The sequence below is a fragment of the Mesoplodon densirostris genome, chromosome 13, assembly GCF_025265405.1.
Source record: "Mesoplodon densirostris isolate mMesDen1 chromosome 13, mMesDen1 primary haplotype, whole genome shotgun sequence".
NCBI lineage: Eukaryota > Metazoa > Chordata > Mammalia > Artiodactyla > Ziphiidae > Mesoplodon > Mesoplodon densirostris.
Window position 1 is genome coordinate 48,908,876 of NC_082673.1, and position 17,652 is coordinate 48,926,527.

At 37.0% G+C, this 17,652-nt stretch overlaps 1 protein-coding gene across 2 annotated transcripts in view; it reads left to right on the forward strand.

The window, feature by feature from the left end:
* Positions 1-17,652, forward strand: part of LRRC69 (leucine rich repeat containing 69) — a 111,018-nt gene that overhangs the window by 75,650 nt on the left and 17,716 nt on the right. For both annotated transcript variants that reach the window (XM_060115784.1, XM_060115785.1), the window contains 2 exons: positions 2,546-2,647; positions 8,628-8,807. In XM_060115784.1, the coding sequence (XP_059971767.1) occupies positions 2,546-2,647; positions 8,628-8,807 (282 nt within the window). The remainder of the gene's footprint in view (positions 1-2,545; positions 2,648-8,627; positions 8,808-17,652) is intronic.

The following is a 17,652-nucleotide window of genomic DNA, read 5'->3' on the forward strand; positions in this document are numbered from 1 at the left end:
ATGTGCTAGGCTCAGGGGAGAACTATTTCATGGTTGGGCAAAGAAAGATGAGCCAGCAAAGAAAACATGGAGTTGTGTTGACTAAAGGAGAATTTCCAGCAATCACTGAGGGCATATTGGAAGTTGGTGAAGATGAATTTATTGTGATTCTTGCCTGCCCTAAGGTGTAACTGCAAACAGCACTTATTTGCTTGTGTACAGAGATATGGAAAGCTGATGGCATGGATGACCCAGGCTTAGGTTTTGCTAGACATATAGATTGAAAATGCAGAATACCTGAATATTACATGTGTAATATAACTTATCATATATATTTTTTAATATTGGAAAGTATTTTAAAATTTTAAATAATTCTGAGAAACACATATTTTGTAAAAATATTTGCTCCCATTTCAAATATTTTTTGGCTGAATTCCTATCAGTAGAATTAACAAAGAGTAAAAACAATTTTCACGCTTTTTAATGACATTGCAAATTTTCTTTTTTTTGCAAAAAACAGATTGCCCCAATCTTGTTTGTATTGGGGCAGTGTGTGTGCGACTTTTTATTCTTTGCATTTTGACAGGCAAAATGAATGTATTACCCAAATTCTTGGTTTTTGTTACTCTCTTTCAGTTACTATGTCTTGAATAATTTTCTTTGGTTAAGGTAGATAGCTCATGCATGTGAGAATGTCTTTCCATTGCCTTTGCACATTAATGAAAATTTGTCTGGTTATCAAATCCTTGGGTCATAAATGTTTCCCGTCTCAAACTGCTAAACATATGATTTCATTTTATTCTGAGTGTTAATGGTATGTACAAATCTGAGACCAAAGTGTTCCAAGAAGAGGGAAGTGCAAAGGTCCCAAGGCAAAAAACGCTTGGAAGGAAAGCCAATGTTGCCAGAGGGGAGAGAGAAATAAAGAGAGAGGGAGGGAGAGGGAGAGGGAGGAGGGGGAAGGGGAGGTGGAAAGGAAGAGGGATAGGCAGAATGGTAGGATATAAGGTCAAAGAGATTGTACAGGGTCCAATCATAACAGAGTCCTGTAGGCCAGCTTGAGGGCTTTATATTTCATTTTGAATGAGAAATGAGATGGTTCTGAGCAAGGTAGTGCTGGATGGTTTCGAGCTAGGTACTGCTGTGATCTGATTTACATTGTAAGATCACACTGTTGGAGGTGGAACATACAGGGCAGAGTGGAAGCAGAGGCCTCTTCAGTTACTGGTTCTCAGGTGGTTCAAGGATAGAAGTGGGGTCTTAAGCAGGTATGGATGGGGATTGTGAGGCAATAACAAATAAGTCCTCCCAGATCAATTTTCCTTTTTACAATGATGTTTAAATCAAGAGGCTGAAGAGGATGCTGGAGCTACTCTCCCATCAGCTATAAGGCCCAGAATATTGAAGGCAGGGAGAAGCATGAGCTTAAGGGCCTTCAGCTGCTTCTCCCTGGTCACCAGAATGAGGAAGGGGTGTGTGTGTTTGTGTGTGTGTGTGTGTGTGTGTGTGTATGTTTAGATCCTGGGGGTTCAGTTATCTCCTTCTCTCCAGACTTCTCTTGGCCGCTTCTCTACATCTGCATCTCTATTCTTACTCAGAAGATAGGTTCATCTGTACCATTTTTCTAGATTCCACATACATGCATTAATATACAATATTTGTTTTTCTTTTTCTGACTTACTTGACTCTGTATGACCATCTCTAGGTCCATCCACATCTCTACAAATGACCCAATTTCATTCCTTTTTATGGATCAGTAATATTCCATTCTATATATGTACCACACCTTCTTTATCCATTCATCTGTCTATGGACATTTAGGTTGTTTCCATGTCCTGGCTATTGTAAATAGTGCTGCAATGAACATTGGGGTACATATGTCTTTTTGAATTATGATTTTCTCAGCAATCCCACTGCTGGGCATATACCCTGAGAAAACCATAATTCAAAAAGATATAATATGAATATAAGATAATTCCTTTTTTTCTACTCAAGGGGTAGAATCCAGCTGAATTTAGGTTTTCTTCATAGAATATTCAATATCCTTGTGAATTATATATTTTTCTTTTTTATTTTCATTGTACACAACAGAGAAATCAACTGTACTTCAATATAATGAGAATTTTTTGATGTTCCTCTGTTTCCCTTACCTTCCTCACTGATCATAAATGAATGGATCATAAGACAGTATTTGAGACCTAGATTTTGGTGTATATTAGAGTGTTATTTTTAATCATACTTGGTTCCTAACAAACATATTATTTGCAAACTGTTCCCAGCATTTGATTAATTAACCTCTCTTCTATTACTAACAATTCTCTGATCCTGAACAACTTTTCTCAGCTGTCTAGTATGGGAGATGTCACCAGTGACCTCTAAGGTCATTGCCATCCATGCCAACATAAAGAGTCTTATGCTTCTGATAACTAAAGTATGCCCTGCTGTTAAAATACTAATGTGGAATATGTCATAAATAAAGTAATTTTAGTCTAATTTTATTGAAGATGTAGGCTCAGAAATGAAGTTTATTTTGTTGTGTAGTGAAGTTTTTATTTTGTTTTGAAAGTTTCAAGAGCTGAAGTTGAGGGAGTTCTACTGTGAGGGAAACCCACTGTTCCTGAAGCAGCCGGTTAATGCTGTAAAACACGAGGACATCTGGAGTCTACAGGTGAAGCCTTATAGCATTCACACAGACCTTCAAACTAAAGCCATGATTTAAGTTTTAAAGAGTTTTCTTCTAAAGCATTCTTGCCAAGCCAGAGAACGATTCATACAACCATAATCCATTGCCATTGTGGACCCTAGTCATAAGCTTTTTGACTTGCTTGCAGAATCCAGTGTAATCCTATCTGATTTCCAGGGTGACCAAATTCAGAGACATTTAAACATTTTATTGGATGAAAATATTTTGTTGAAAACAAAGGAATTTGTTTTCACTTTAACCTCCAAGTATTTTTTCACTATTATCTAAGGATATGTTTGATTAGTTCTTACTGGGGTGTTTTGTCTCTTCCATCCCCTTTTCACTTGTCCCCATTCCTAGTGGATAAATGAATATGATCCAGAAACTGTGTTCCCTTTAGTCAACAAGTTGATGATATTAAAGGAAGGAATAGGGAAATATATTACGAGACTCTCTTTGTGTGTATTTTGGTGATAGATGAGTTAAAGATTTCAGATATTTCCACATTTGAGTATGAGTCTCCATCGTGAATTTGGACTCCTCAGGTCCTTTTAGGTCTGTAGCTGAACATGCAGAATTGTCTTAAAACTTTCGAGAATTGCATAGGATTCAAGTTTCCTGGTTACAGTAAACAACCAACCTTGTTTGACAGTTTAGTTTAAAAAAACAACATTTTCCCCTTATTGCACCAGTAATATATGTTTAATACAGAAAAGTAGAAAATACAGATGAGTGAGGAACAAAATATTAATTATAATGCCATCCTTATTAAAAATTTATTATAAAACTAATATAAACTTATTTAGAGAAGTTAGAAAAAAGGCAATAGTAATTGATTAAAAAAATACTCAGAAATCCAATATGCAGAGTTACAATCACTGTTCTCTCTGACATTTATTCTGCTAGAACTTTCCATAAATCCAGAAGTTTCTGTTATCAAAGATGATTTCAAACTCCACATACTATTTAGAGACTTGCTTTTTTTTATTCAAAATAGTGTGAATATCTTTCCAATCAGTAAGAAATATGTCTATGACATCTTTTTTGATGAATATATAATAATATTCTGGTATATGATTACACCATAATATTTTAACCTACTTTCCTACTGTTGACTGTTTAGATTATTAATAATTTTATAACTTTGGGACCTTTATAAACAAGGCTATGATGACTGTCCTCTTCTTATTTCTATATTATCCTTGTGAGTGACATTGCTGGGCCAAAGCACTTTCATCTTTTAAAGTCTGATTAACTCTTTTCAAATTCTTTTCCAGAGAATCAATCTATATTTCCACAAACAGTATTATTTCCCGCTCTCAAGTCAAAAAAAAAAACTTACTTGATGTTTAATTGTAAATGATTTTTAAAAACTGAAGTATTTAATTTGTTTAATTCCTTATAACCTAATTATCTCCTTGAATCAAGTATTTCAGAATAGTAGTAGTAAAATAATAACAATAATAATAGACAGCTAACACTTATTATGCTTACCATGGGCAAGACATTGTTCTAAGCACATAACAGGAATGAACTAATTTAGTCCTCGATTAACGCTTGAAAGGTAGGTACTGTTATTGTCCCCTTTTATAGATAAACTGAGACTCGGAGAGGTTAAATAACTTGTCCAAGTTCACAGAGCTAGTAAGTTTTGGAATGCTGATGTCATTCTAAGCAGTTTTGCTCCAGACTCCATGCCTCAGAAAGGGGCTTCCAGAAACTGAGGGAAAGGGAAACAGGGGTAGTCTCTGGTTGGAAGAGGTTCTGGCTTGTGGAGAGGACTGGATGAGCAGTTAACCCAATGTGGCAGGTGTCTTACAGGGAGCACTTGAGAGCAAGAATGTTACCTTGTGCCTGGGACCCAGGAGCAGGGTGAGAGAGCAATATTTCTTCCTTCTCAGTTCAAAACTAAGGACCCAGGAACACAACAGTTTTGGGTTTTTGTTTTGTTTATTTAGTAGAAGTAATGATTTTTACTTACAATATATAAATGACTTGGGTATTTTTGAAAGTATCTCTAAGAATTTTTCTTAGAAAGGTGATAAATTTATTATACATTTTATATTTGTACTTAAAGTAAAAGTCATTTCTACTAGATATTTGGTTAACATTACTGATTAAATTACTTGGGCTGTCAAAAAACTATAGGGATTGTTTCAGGCTCTGTATTGGTTAAGGTTTTTTAAAGACTTTTCCTCACCTCAGAGATTTCTGAACTAAAATTTAATATTGATAATTACATTATAACAAAATATTAGCTAGAATATACTGCATCAGCAGATGCCAGACTGAGTTTTACCTGTGTTATGTAATTTAATTCTCTGAACTCTATGTGATAGTATTGGAAAAAAAAAATCCCTATTTTACAGATGAGGTATCCAAGATCGGAGAAGTTAAGGACTTTTCCAAATAGGGTCACACTAATAGGTCACAGAGACAGGATTTGCACCTATATCTATCTGATTCTGACTCAGTATCTTTGCTCTTCATGCTACATTTTAGTGCCTATCATACAGTAACAGTTGATCATACGATAGTTTCAAAGTTCAATATTCCTTCTAAGGATTCACATTTGTTTTTACATTTTATATTTTTTTATATTTATATAAATATAATTTGTATATGGCTAATTTTATAATTCAAATGAAATCATCATATGTAAGGAAAAATAAAAGAAACACCTGAAACTAATTTTAAACTATGATGGTTTAAACATAGAAATAATCTCTGACCTACATATAGTTAGCTAACAAATATTCTAACAGAATAACATATAAACTATTTAAAGGGAGCAATTTATTTGTCACAGAAGATTCCTTGACTTTTAAATAACGTCGAGATTAGGCCATCATTAAGTTGTGTATTCTCAAAAACTGCATTGCATGTATCTTTACGAGTTTTCCTGAAATTTACCATTGGTCATGCCAAAAGTATCTTATTTTATATACACTTGTATTTTCAAGTAATAACTTTATATTTCAATGTTATATGTTATTCTTCCACAGCAACACATTGGCAGCAAGTAGGAGAAGGATATAAATATTGGGTAATGTAAGAGTTGTCAAGAGACATTCTGAGTGCGACAAACATGTTTGGTTCCAGAAATCATAAGTGGAAAAAGTGAACTGTATGAGCTGTGGCCTATTTATTCATCCCATGTACTTCAGCAAATTCTACCACCTGCTATTTTGGGGTGTGAATTCTTGTCTATTAGTTTTCTGCAGCTTTATAGTGAGACTAGCCGTTGAATTCTGGTAGCTAAAACTTACCTCTAAAATCAGTGTTTCATTCAGAATCACAATCTATGCTTTGTGTAAGTAGTTAAAGAGGAGTGATAATAAATATCTAATTTAGGAGTCCTGTAATATTAGTGTGAAAGGGTAATTCTTTCAGAAAGGATGACCTCATTATGTAACCATCCCCGAGAATAAGCTGAAGTGTGTAGGAGGTTATGCTGTTGAAGGATCAGGAAGTTAGGAACCAATGCTCAGGGCTGTTTTTGTATAATGGCACATTTCCCAGATGTTTGTTAAGTGGAATGGATAGAGAAATAAGGGACAGGGACACAGGAATTTATAGGATTTTGTTATTATTTAAAATATTTAAATTGGGATAGATGAGTGAAAGATTATGTCTGTATGTATTGTGTTGGCCAAAAAGTTCCTTTGGTTTTCAAGTAAAAATAAAAGACACATTTTTCATTTTCACCAAGAACTTTATTGAACAATGTATTCATCGTTTTGTCCCACTACATTCTGCCATTTTTTAGGCAACTTCATAATTCCATCTTCCCAAAACTTTTTATCTTTTTGAGCAAAGAACTGTTCCAGGTGCCTTTTACAGTCTTCCAGGGAATTGAAATTTTTTCCATTAAGACTATTTTGTAAAGACTGAAATAAATGGAAATCCAAAGGTGCAATGTCTGATGAATATAGCAGATGAATCAGAACTTCCCAGCCAAGCTGTAACAGTCTTTTCCTGGTCATCAAATAAACATGCGGTCTTACGTTATCCTGATGGAAGATTATGTGTTTTCTGTTGACTAATTCCAGACCTTTTCATTAAGTGCTGCTTTCAGTTGGTCTAACTGGGAGAAGTACTTGTTGGTATTAATACTTTGGTTTTCTTGAAGCTCCCTCCCAACCCCACCATATACAAAACATCACCTTCTTTGGACGAAGACTGGCTTTTGGTGTGGTTGGTGGTGGTTCCTTTCACTTGCCCTGTGATCTCTTCCATTCCACATTATTGTACAGTATCCATTTTTCATCGTCTGTCAAATTTGTTTTAAAAATGAAATGTTTTTGCTACGTTTAAGTAGAGAATCAATGCGGAAATATGGTCAAGAAGTTTTTTTTCACTTAGCTTACGTGGAGCCCAAACATCAAAGCAATTAACATCACCAAGCTGGTGCAAATGATTTTCAACGCTTGATTTGGATATTTTGAGTATGTCGGCTATCTCCCATGTGGTTTAATGTTGATCGTTCTCAATTAATATCTCGATTTGATTGCTATCAACTTCAGTTGGTCTACCTGACCGTGGAACATCGTCCAGCGAGAAATCTCCAGCACGAAACTTCGCAAACCACTTTTGACATGTTTGATCAATCACAGCACCTTCACCATACACTGCACAAATATTTTCTTGCATTTCAGTTGCATTTTTACCTCTCTTGAAATAATAAAGCATTATATACCGAAAATGTTGCTTTTTTTCTTCAATCTTCAGTGTTAAAATGGCTACACAAAAACTCACCAATTTTGGTAAGTTTTATTTTAAATGCACACTGATATGACAGCTGTCACAATACAATCTAACAAAACTGTTTTGAACGAAGTTAAAGACAACTAAGCACTACTAGAGCCATCTTAGAGAAAAAACCAAATGAGCGGTTTGGCCAACCCAATATGTATGTATGTATGTATGTATTTCCAAAGATTCCTATCAGAACCTGATGTGGACTACCTTAATACCACTGGGAAATATTTCACTTTGGCAAGGAAAAAAGTCTTATACACTTTTAAAATTCATGCAGTGTTTTTGTAACATTTACACAGAACTTCATGCTATTGGCATAACAATAAGGGGCATTTAATGGAGTAAATCAAATGTTTATTTTGTTTGCTTGGTCAGTGAAGATATACTTATGTATTTTATATATATATATATATATATATATATATATATATATATATAATTACTTTAAGCTGATGATGTTGATGGTCATCATGACCATCCTCACCACCCCTTTTATTATTTAATATTATAATATTATTATTATCTAAAGTGAAGTATCTGGAAATATTTATGTGGATAGGTTTAATACATACTGAATTCAGAGATTTGGATAATAGAAATCAGTACTCTTTACCAGTCTGTCTCAATTCAGGTACTCAATGCAGTAGATAACTTAGTCCAGAGCTTCTCAGACTTTAACATACATACAGAATACCCGGGGAACCTTGTTAAACTGCATATTCTGGTTCAGTAGGTCTGAAGTGCAAAGAAGTCTGAATTTCTAATAAGCTTCTAGGTGATGCAGATTCTACTGATCCATGATCTACAGTTTAAGTAGTAAGGGTTTAGAGCTTAGTAAATATGACAGACTCAGTTTTTGGGTCCAGTCTGAATATTTGTACTGTCCTTGCCTATTGTAATGAGAGGTATAAAATTTGAACCTAAACTTTATCTAATAATGTAAATTTATTGTAACTTGAATTCCTGTATGTCAGAGACATAGAGATATTACAATGGAAGTAACTTCCTTTTCATATAATGTTGAACACTGAACTTACAATGCCAGTCATTGACAATATAATTCATTATATATACTATAGAAAACTAATTTAACAGAAACTGTGAGGAATAAGCCAAAAATATAAATTAGTGAAATGGGAATCAATGTAACATAAACCAGTTATTTTGAGAATAATCTGAGGAACCATATTCTTTTTTAATCTAGGAAATAACATCAAGATTTATAATGAATCAGCTAGCAGAAAAGAATCCTTTATTAATGCAAGCCATAGAATGGTATCCACAGATCAGGAACATAATCTCTCAGGGAAGAAAATGTGCAATATGTGAAAAGTCCTTTTTAACCACATGGCTGGAATGTGTTGAGTTTTTTCCTCCATCAAAGGTAAATGATTTTTTGTGTGAATATGAGCATAAGACTTCCTCTTATTCTTTGTCCTTATCTAAGTCGACCAGTACTAACTTCATTTGTATCTAAGAATTGACCTCTATGATGATATAATTTTTTTCCAGCTTTATTGAGATATAATTGAAAGATAATATTGTGTAAGTTTAAGGTGTACAATATGTTGATTTGATACATTTATAAATGCAAAATTATTACCACCATAGAATCAGCTACTATCTCCATCCTGTCACATAGATATCATTTCTTTTTTGTGATGAGGACATTTAAGATCTACTTTCTTAGCAATGTTCAAATATGTGATACAGTATTATTAGCCATAACCACCATGCTGTACATTAGATCCTCTAACTTGTTATCTTATAACTGGAAGTTTGTACAGTTTGACCAGTATCTCCATTTCCCCCAGCCCCCAACCCCTGGTAACTACAACTTTACTATTTCTCTAAGTTTGTCTTTTTTAGATTCCACCTATGTGTTATTGTGCAGTGTTTATCTTTTGCTGTCTGATTTATTTCACTTAGTATAATTCCCTCAATGTCCATCCAAGTTGTCATAAATGGCAGGATTTCCTTATTTTCCTTGGCTGAATAATATTCAATTATATATCTATATCTATATCTATATCTATATCTATATATATATATATCTATATATATATATATACACATATCTATATCTATATCTATATCTATATATATATATAAACACATAATATTCTTTATCCATTCATCTGTTAACAGACACTTAGGTTGTTTCTATATCTTGGCTATTGTGAGTAATACTGCAGTGAACATGAGAGTGAAGATATGTCTACTAAATCCTGATTTCAGTTTCTTTGGATATATAATAAGAAGTGGGATTGCTGGATCATATGGTAGTTCTATTTTTAAGTTTTTGTGGGACCTGCATATTGTTTTCCATAGTAGCTGTAAAAATTTGCATTTCCACCAACAGTGCACTAAGGTTCCCTTTTCTCCATCCTCATCAACACTTGTTATCTCCTGTCTTTTTGATGATAGCCATTCTAGCTGGCGTGAAGTGATACCTCATCATGGTTTGGATTTGCGTTTCCCTGATGATAAGTGATATTGCAAACCTTTTCACATACCTGTTGTCCATTTGTATGTCTTCTTTGGAGAAATGTCTATTCAGTTCCTCTGCCTATTTTTAAATTGGGTTGTTAGATTTGTTGCTATTGAGTTGTGTGAGTTCTTATTATATTTTGATATTAACCCCTTGTTAAGTATATAATTTGCAAATACTTTCTCCTATTCCATTGACTACCTTTTAATTTTGTTGAGTTTCTTTTGCTGTGCAGAAACTTTGTAGTTTGCCTTAATCCTGCTTATTTTGCTCATATTTTTCTGTCATATCCAGGAAATCACTGCTGAGACCAATGTCAAGGAGTTTTTTCCCCTATGTTTTCATCTAGGACTTTTATGGTTTCAGTACTTAAATTTGAGCCTATAATTTATCTCAAATTCTTTTTTTTTTTTTTTTTTTTTTTTTTGCGGTATGCGGGCCTCTCACTGTTGTGGCCTCCCCCGTTGCGGAGCACAGGCTCCAGACGCACAGGCTCCGGACGCGCAGGCTCAGCGGCCATGGCTCACGGGCCCAGCCGCTCCGTGGCATATGGGATCCTCCCAGACCGGGGCACGAACCCGTATCCCCTGCATCGGCAGGCGGACTCCCAACCACTTGCGCCACCAGGGAGGCCCTCAAATTCTTTTTTGTGAATGATGTAAGATAGGGCTCTGATTTCATTCTTCTGCATGTAGTTATCCAATTTTCCCAAACCATTTATTGAAGAGAGTATCCTTTCTTCATTGTGTATTCTTGGCTCCCTTGTCAAATATTAGTTGACCTTATATTCAGGGGTTTATTTCTGGACTCTCAATTTTGTTCCATGGGTCTATGTGTCTATTTTTAACGCCAGTACTGTACTGTTTTGATTACTGTAGCTTTGTAGTATAGTTTGAAGTCCAGAAGTATGATATGTCCAGCTTTGTTCTTCTTTCTCAGGATTGCTTTGGCTATTTGGGGTCTTTTGTGGCTCCATATAAATTTTAGGATTATATTTTCTAATTTTTTTTTTTTTTTTTTGCGGTATGCGGGCCTCTCACTGTTGTGGCCTCCCCCGTTGCAGAGCACAGGCTCCGGACGCGCAGGCTCCGGACGCGCAGGCTCAGCGGCCATGGCCCACGGGCCCAGCTGCTCCGCAGCATATGGGATCCTCCCAGACCGGGGCACGAACCCGTATCCCCTGCATCGGCAGGCGGACTCTCAACCACTTGCGCCACCAGGGAGGCCCTATTTTCTATTTTTGAAAATATCATTGGAAATTTTGAAAAATGTCAATGGAATTTTGATACGGATTGCATTGAATATATACACAGCTTTTGATAATATTGACATTTTGACAATATTAATTCTTCTGATCCATGAACATGGGATATATTTCCATTTGTTTGTGTCATCTTCAATTTCTTTCTCCAAAGTCTTGTAATTTTCCACATACAGATTTTTTACTCCTCAGATTTATTCCAAGAACTTTATTGTTTTTGATGCTATTGTGAATGGGATTGTTTTCTTTATTTATTTTTCATATATTTTGTTGTTAGTGTATGGAAATGCAACTACTTTCTGTATGTTGATTTTGTATCCTGCAGGTTTACTGAATTTGTTGATTAGTTCTGACAGTTTTTTGGAGGAGTCTTTAGGGCTTTGTATATATAAGATCATATCATCTGCAAACAAAGATAATTTTACTTCTTTCTTTTCTGTTTGGATGACTTTTATTTTATTTTTTAGCCTGACTGTTCTTGTTGGGATTTCAAGTAGTATGTTGAATAGGAGTGGTTAAAATGGGCACCCATTATATAGAGAGAGCTTAGCAGAGTGCTTGGTACATATTTTATTTCTAAGAATGACTGATGAATCACAAGAACTGGATTAAAATAATTTTTTTAATTTTTTCTTTTATTTATTTATTTTTGGCTGTGTTGGGTCTTCATTGCTGCACATGGGCTTTTACTAGTTGTGGCGAGTGGGGGCTAGTCTTCATTGCAGTGTACAGGCTTCTCATTGTGGTGGCTTCTCTTGTTGCAGAGCTTGGGCTCTAGGCACAGAGGTTTCAGTAGTTGTGACGTGCAGGCTCAGTAGTTGTGGTTCATGGGCTCTAGAGTGCAGGCTCAGTAGTTGTGGTGCATGGGCTTAGTTGCTCCATGACATGCGGATCTTCCAAGACCAGGGATGAAACCCATGTCCCCTGCATTGGCAGGCAGATTCTTATCCACTGCACTACCAGGGAAGCCCAAGAACTGGATTTTAATACCAGCTCCTGTGTTCTATTAGGTTATTAATATGTTACATCAAATGATTGTCGAGAAAAATATGACAGAGCTGTTGCCAATGAGGGATAATGTCAAGGTGAAATAATGGTTGAGGAGAAATTTAAAAGTTAAACTAGCTGGACATTAAGCACCAAGAGAAAAGAGAGACCATCAGTGGAAAAATGAAAATTGAAATGTATGTTGGTTCTCAAGATGGGAATATATCTGTAATCTTGATTGCTTATGTAACCTATCTGTGAATTAGTCACATCACTATCTGGAATAGATTGTTATATTCCAATCTATATTCTGGAGTAGATTATTACACTAATGAGTATAACACATGTCATATTATTTGGCAGAAGTTTCCAAAACACTCTACTTTTCACTGGCTATGACATGAACACCATCAACAACTTACCATGTTCATTTTTTCCCAATGAATATCTTTCTTGGGAAAGATGTTCTTGCTCTGATAGATTCCAAGTCAAAATCATCTGATGAGCTGCTAGTCTCATTTCAAGTAGAGTAATTGCAATGTTATAATAGCTCTGGCCCTCCAGGAACTTACATATTCCTAGGTGAAGTGATATAGTAAGGTAATTGAAATCTGACCAATTGAGCTTGATGACCAGCCCTACAATTTACCACCTGTGTCACCTTAATTTCCTCTTTGAGGCTAAGTTTTCATCTATAAAATTGGTATAAAAATAGTACCTCTCTCACAGAGCTGTTATGAGTGAGACATGAGGTAGACAGTGCTTAGTACAGCAGGTGCTTAATAAAGGTAGTACATAGTAGCTACTTAATAAGGGTATTTTTAAAAATCAATACCTTTAGAAAAGAAAGAATGATTATATTCTTGTGATAGGTATTGTGATAGAGGTGTGCACAGGGTGCATTATAAGAAGGAATCTCAATTAAATGGGAACATTCTCTGGTGTATCTCTGAGTCCTAGCACAGTGATTGTGCTTGGTACTTGGAGAATACCTAATACACATTAAAATTATTTTAATAGGCATTGTTTGTAAATGTGCTTTGAATGATAGGGAGGCATCAGAATAGATAAAGAACCAGTGGACAGGCATTTTAGGTGCAGGAACTGCCTGTTCAAAGGTAATAATGTGCAAATAAATTGTACAGTGAGTACAGGGAACTCACTGAGTGTGAAGAATGGGAAATGAGGTTAGAGAGAGGTATGAGATCAGGATGGCTCTTGTATGTAAAGTTTGAACTTAATTTCAAAAGCTACTATATTAATTCGTTACAGCTCTCATAACAAAGTACCATAGACTGAGTAGCTTAAACAATAGAAATTTATTTTCTTACAATTCTGGAAGGTAGAAGTTCAAGACCAATGTGTCAGAAGGCTTGGTTTCTTCTGTGGTCTCTCTCCTTGGCTTGCTGATGGCTGTCTTCTCCCTCTGTCTTCATATTATCTTCCTTCTCTACAAATGTGTGTCCAAATTTCATCTTCTTGTAAGTACAGCAGTCATATTGAATTAGGGCCCACCCTAATGACATCATCTTAACTTAATTGCCATTTTAAAGATTATCTCCAAGCACAGTCACATTTCGAAGTACTGGGGGTTAGGACTACAACATATGAATTTTAGGGAGGATACAATTCAGCTACTTATAGTTGTTGAAGCAGTGGAGTAGCAAGATGAGGCTTTGTTTGTTTGGTTTTTGACAAAGAATAGTTGGAGCTTGTGATGTGGATTAAAATATTGTTTATGTAAGTGTGACACTTGAAGCCATGGGAATGAAGATTGCCTGAGGAAATTTACACAGTGAAGTGAGAAGGCCAGAAGGACAGAATCCTTGAAGACAACAGTGTTTAAATGGTGGGCAGAAGCAGGACTCAACAAAGGAGAATAAGAAAATGCAATCAGTGGGGGAGGGGCAAAACCACATAGAGTGCCCACAAATTTTAAAGCTATCGGACGTGGAGATCACCTTCCTCCCCACAGATACACCAGAAATACAGCTACATGTGGAACAACTCTTACAGAACACTTACTGAATGCTGGCAGAAGACCTCAGACCTCCCAAAAGGCAAGAAACCCCCCACGTACCTGGGTAGGGCAAACCGGAGAGATTCCCGCACAGAGGATTGGCACCAACTGGCACTCACCAGCCCAAGAGGCTTGTCTGCTCACCCTCCGGGGCGGGCGGAGCTGGAAGCTGAGGCTCGGGCTTCAGTCAGAGCGCAGGGAGAGGACTGGGGCTGGTGGCGAGAACTCAGCCTGAAGGGGGCTAATGCGCCACAGCTAGCCGGGAGGGAGTCCGGGAAAACACTCGAGCTGCTGAAGAGACAAGAGACTTTTTCTTCCCTCTTGGTTTCCTGGTGTGCAAGGAGAGGGGATTAAGAGCGCTGCTTAAAGGAGATCCACAGATGGGCGTGAGCTGTGGCTGAAAGCCCAGAGCCCAGAGAGGGGCGTGGGACGCTGGGGCTGCTGCTGCTGCCGCAAAGAGGCCTGTGTGCAAGCACAGGTCACTGTCCACACCGCCCTTCCGGGAGCCAGTGCAGCCCGTCACTGCTGGGGTCCCGAGATCCAGGGACGACTTCCCTGGGAGAATGCACGGCACGCCTCAGGCTGGTGCAATGTCACGCCGGCGTCTGACCCTGCAGGCTCGTCCCACACTCCGTGCCCACCCTCCCCACTGGCCTGAGTGAGCCAGAGTCCCCAAAGCGGCTGCTCCTTTAACCCTGTCCTGTCTGAGCGAAGAACAGATGCTCTCCAGTGACCAACATGCAGAAGCGGGGCCAAAACCAAAGCTGAGACCTGGGAGCTGTGAGAACAAAGAAGAGAAAGGGAAATCTCTCCCAGCAGCCTCAGAAGCAGCGGATTAAAGCTCCACAATCAACTTGATGTACCCTGCATCTGTGGAATACATGAATGGACAACAAATCATCCCAAATTGAGGAGCCAGGAGTTAGTGCTGTGCCTCTGAGGTGGGAGAGCCAACTTCAGGACACTGGTCCACAAGAGACCTCCCAGCCCCACATAATATCAAACGGCGAAAATCTTCCAGAGATCTCCATCTCAACACCAGCACCCAGCTTCACTCAACGACCAGCAAGCTACAGTGCTGGACACCCTATGCCAAACAACTAGCAAGACAGGAACACAACGCCACCCATTAGCAGAGAGGCTGCCTAAAATCATAAAACGTCCACAGACACGCCAAAACACACCACCAGACGTGGACCTGCCCACGAGAAAGACAAGATGCAGCCTCATACACCAGAACACAGGCACTAGTCCCCTCCACGAGGAAGCCTACACAACCCACTAAAGCAACCTTAGCCACTGGGGACAGACACCAAAAACAATGGGAACTACGAACATGCAGCCTACAAAAAGGAGACCCCAAACACAGTAAGATAAGCAAAATGAGAAGAAGAAAAAAACATAGCAGGTGAAGGAGCAAGATAAAAACCCACCAGACCTAACAAATGAAGAGGTAATAGGCAGTCTACCTGAAAAAGAATTCAGAATAATGATAGTAAAGATGATGCAAGATTCTATTTCCAAGATCCAAAATCTTGGAAATAGAATAGACAAAATGCAAGAAGCAGTTAACAAGGAACTAGAAGAACTAAAGATGAATCAAGCATCGATTAAAAACACAATAAATGAAATGAAGAATACTCTAGATGAGATCAATAGCAGAATAACTGAGGCAGAAGAATGGATAAGTGAGGTGGAAGATAAAATAGTGGAAATAACTGATGCAGAGCAAAATAAAGAAAAAAGAATGAAAAGAACAGAGGACAGACTCAGAGACCTCTGGGACAACATTAAACACACCAACATTCGAATTATAGGGGTTCCAGAAGAAGAGAAAAAGAAAGGGACTGAGAAAATATTTGAAGAGATTATAGTTGAAAACTTCCCTAATATGGGAAAGGAAATAGTTAATCAAGTTCAGGAGGCACAGAGAGTCCCATACAGAATAAATCCAAGGAGAAATATGCCAAGACACGTATTAATCAAACTGTCAAAAATTAAACACAAAGAAATCATATTAAAAGCAGCAAGGGAAAAGCAACAAATAACATACAAGGGAATCCCCATCAGGTTAACAGCTGATCTCTCAGCAGAAACTCTACAAGCCAGAAGGGAGTGGCAGGACATAATTAAAGTGATGAAGGAGAAAAACCTGCAACCAAGATTACTCTACCCAGCAAGGATCTCATTAAGAAATGATGGAGAAATTAAAACGTTTACAGAGAAGCAAAAGCTGAGAGAGTTCAGCACCACCAAACCAGCTTTACAACAAATGCTAAAGGAACTTCTCTAGGCAAGAAACACAACAGAAGGAAAAGACCTACAATAAGGAACCCAAAACAATTAAGGAAATGGGAATAGGAACATACATATCAATAATTACCTTAAATGAAAATGGACTAAATGCTCCCACCAAAAGACACAGATTGGCTGAATGGATACAAAAACAAGACCCATATATATGCTGTCTACAAGAGACCCACTTCAGACTTAGACACACATACAGACTGAAAGCAAGGGGATGGAAAAAGATATTCCATGCAAATGGAAACCAAAAGAAAGCTGGAGTAGCAATTCTCATATCAGACAAAATAGACTTTAAAATAAAGACTACTAGAAGAGACAAAGAAGGACACTACATAATGATAAAGGGATCGATCCAAGAAGAAGATATAAAAATTGTAAATATTTATGCACTCAACATAGGAGCACCTCAATACATAAGGCAAATACTAACAGCCATAAAAGGAGAAATCGACAGTAACACAATCATAGTAGGGGACTTTAACACCCCACTTTCACCAATGGACAGATCATCCAAAATGAAAATAAATAAGGAAACACAAGCTTTAAATGATACATTAAACAAGATGGACTTAATTGATATTTATAGGACATTCCATCCAAAAACAACAGAATACACATTTTTCTCAAGTGCTCATGGAACATTCTCCAGGATAGATCATATCTTGGGTCACAAATCAAGCCTTGGTAAATTTAAGAAAATTGAAATTGTATCAAGTATCTTTTCCGACCACAATGCTATGAGACTAGATATCAATTACAGGAAAAGAGCTGTAAAAAATACAAACACATGGAGGCTAAACCATAAACTATTTAATAACGAAGTGATCACTGAAGAAATCAAAAAGGAAATTAAAAAATACCTAGAAACAAATGACAATGGAGACATGACGACCCAAAACCTATGGGATGCAGCAAAAGCAGTTCTAAGAGGGAAGTTTATAGCAATACAATCCCACCTTAAGAAACAGGAAACATCTCGAATAAACAACCTAACCTTGCACCTAAAGCAATTAGAGAAAGAAGAACAAAAACATCCCAAAGTTAGCAGAAGGAAAGAAATCATAAAAATAAGATCAGAAATAAATGAAAAAGAAATGAATGAAATGATAGCAAAGATCAATAAAACTAAAAGCTGTTTCTTTCAGAAGATAAACAAAATTGAT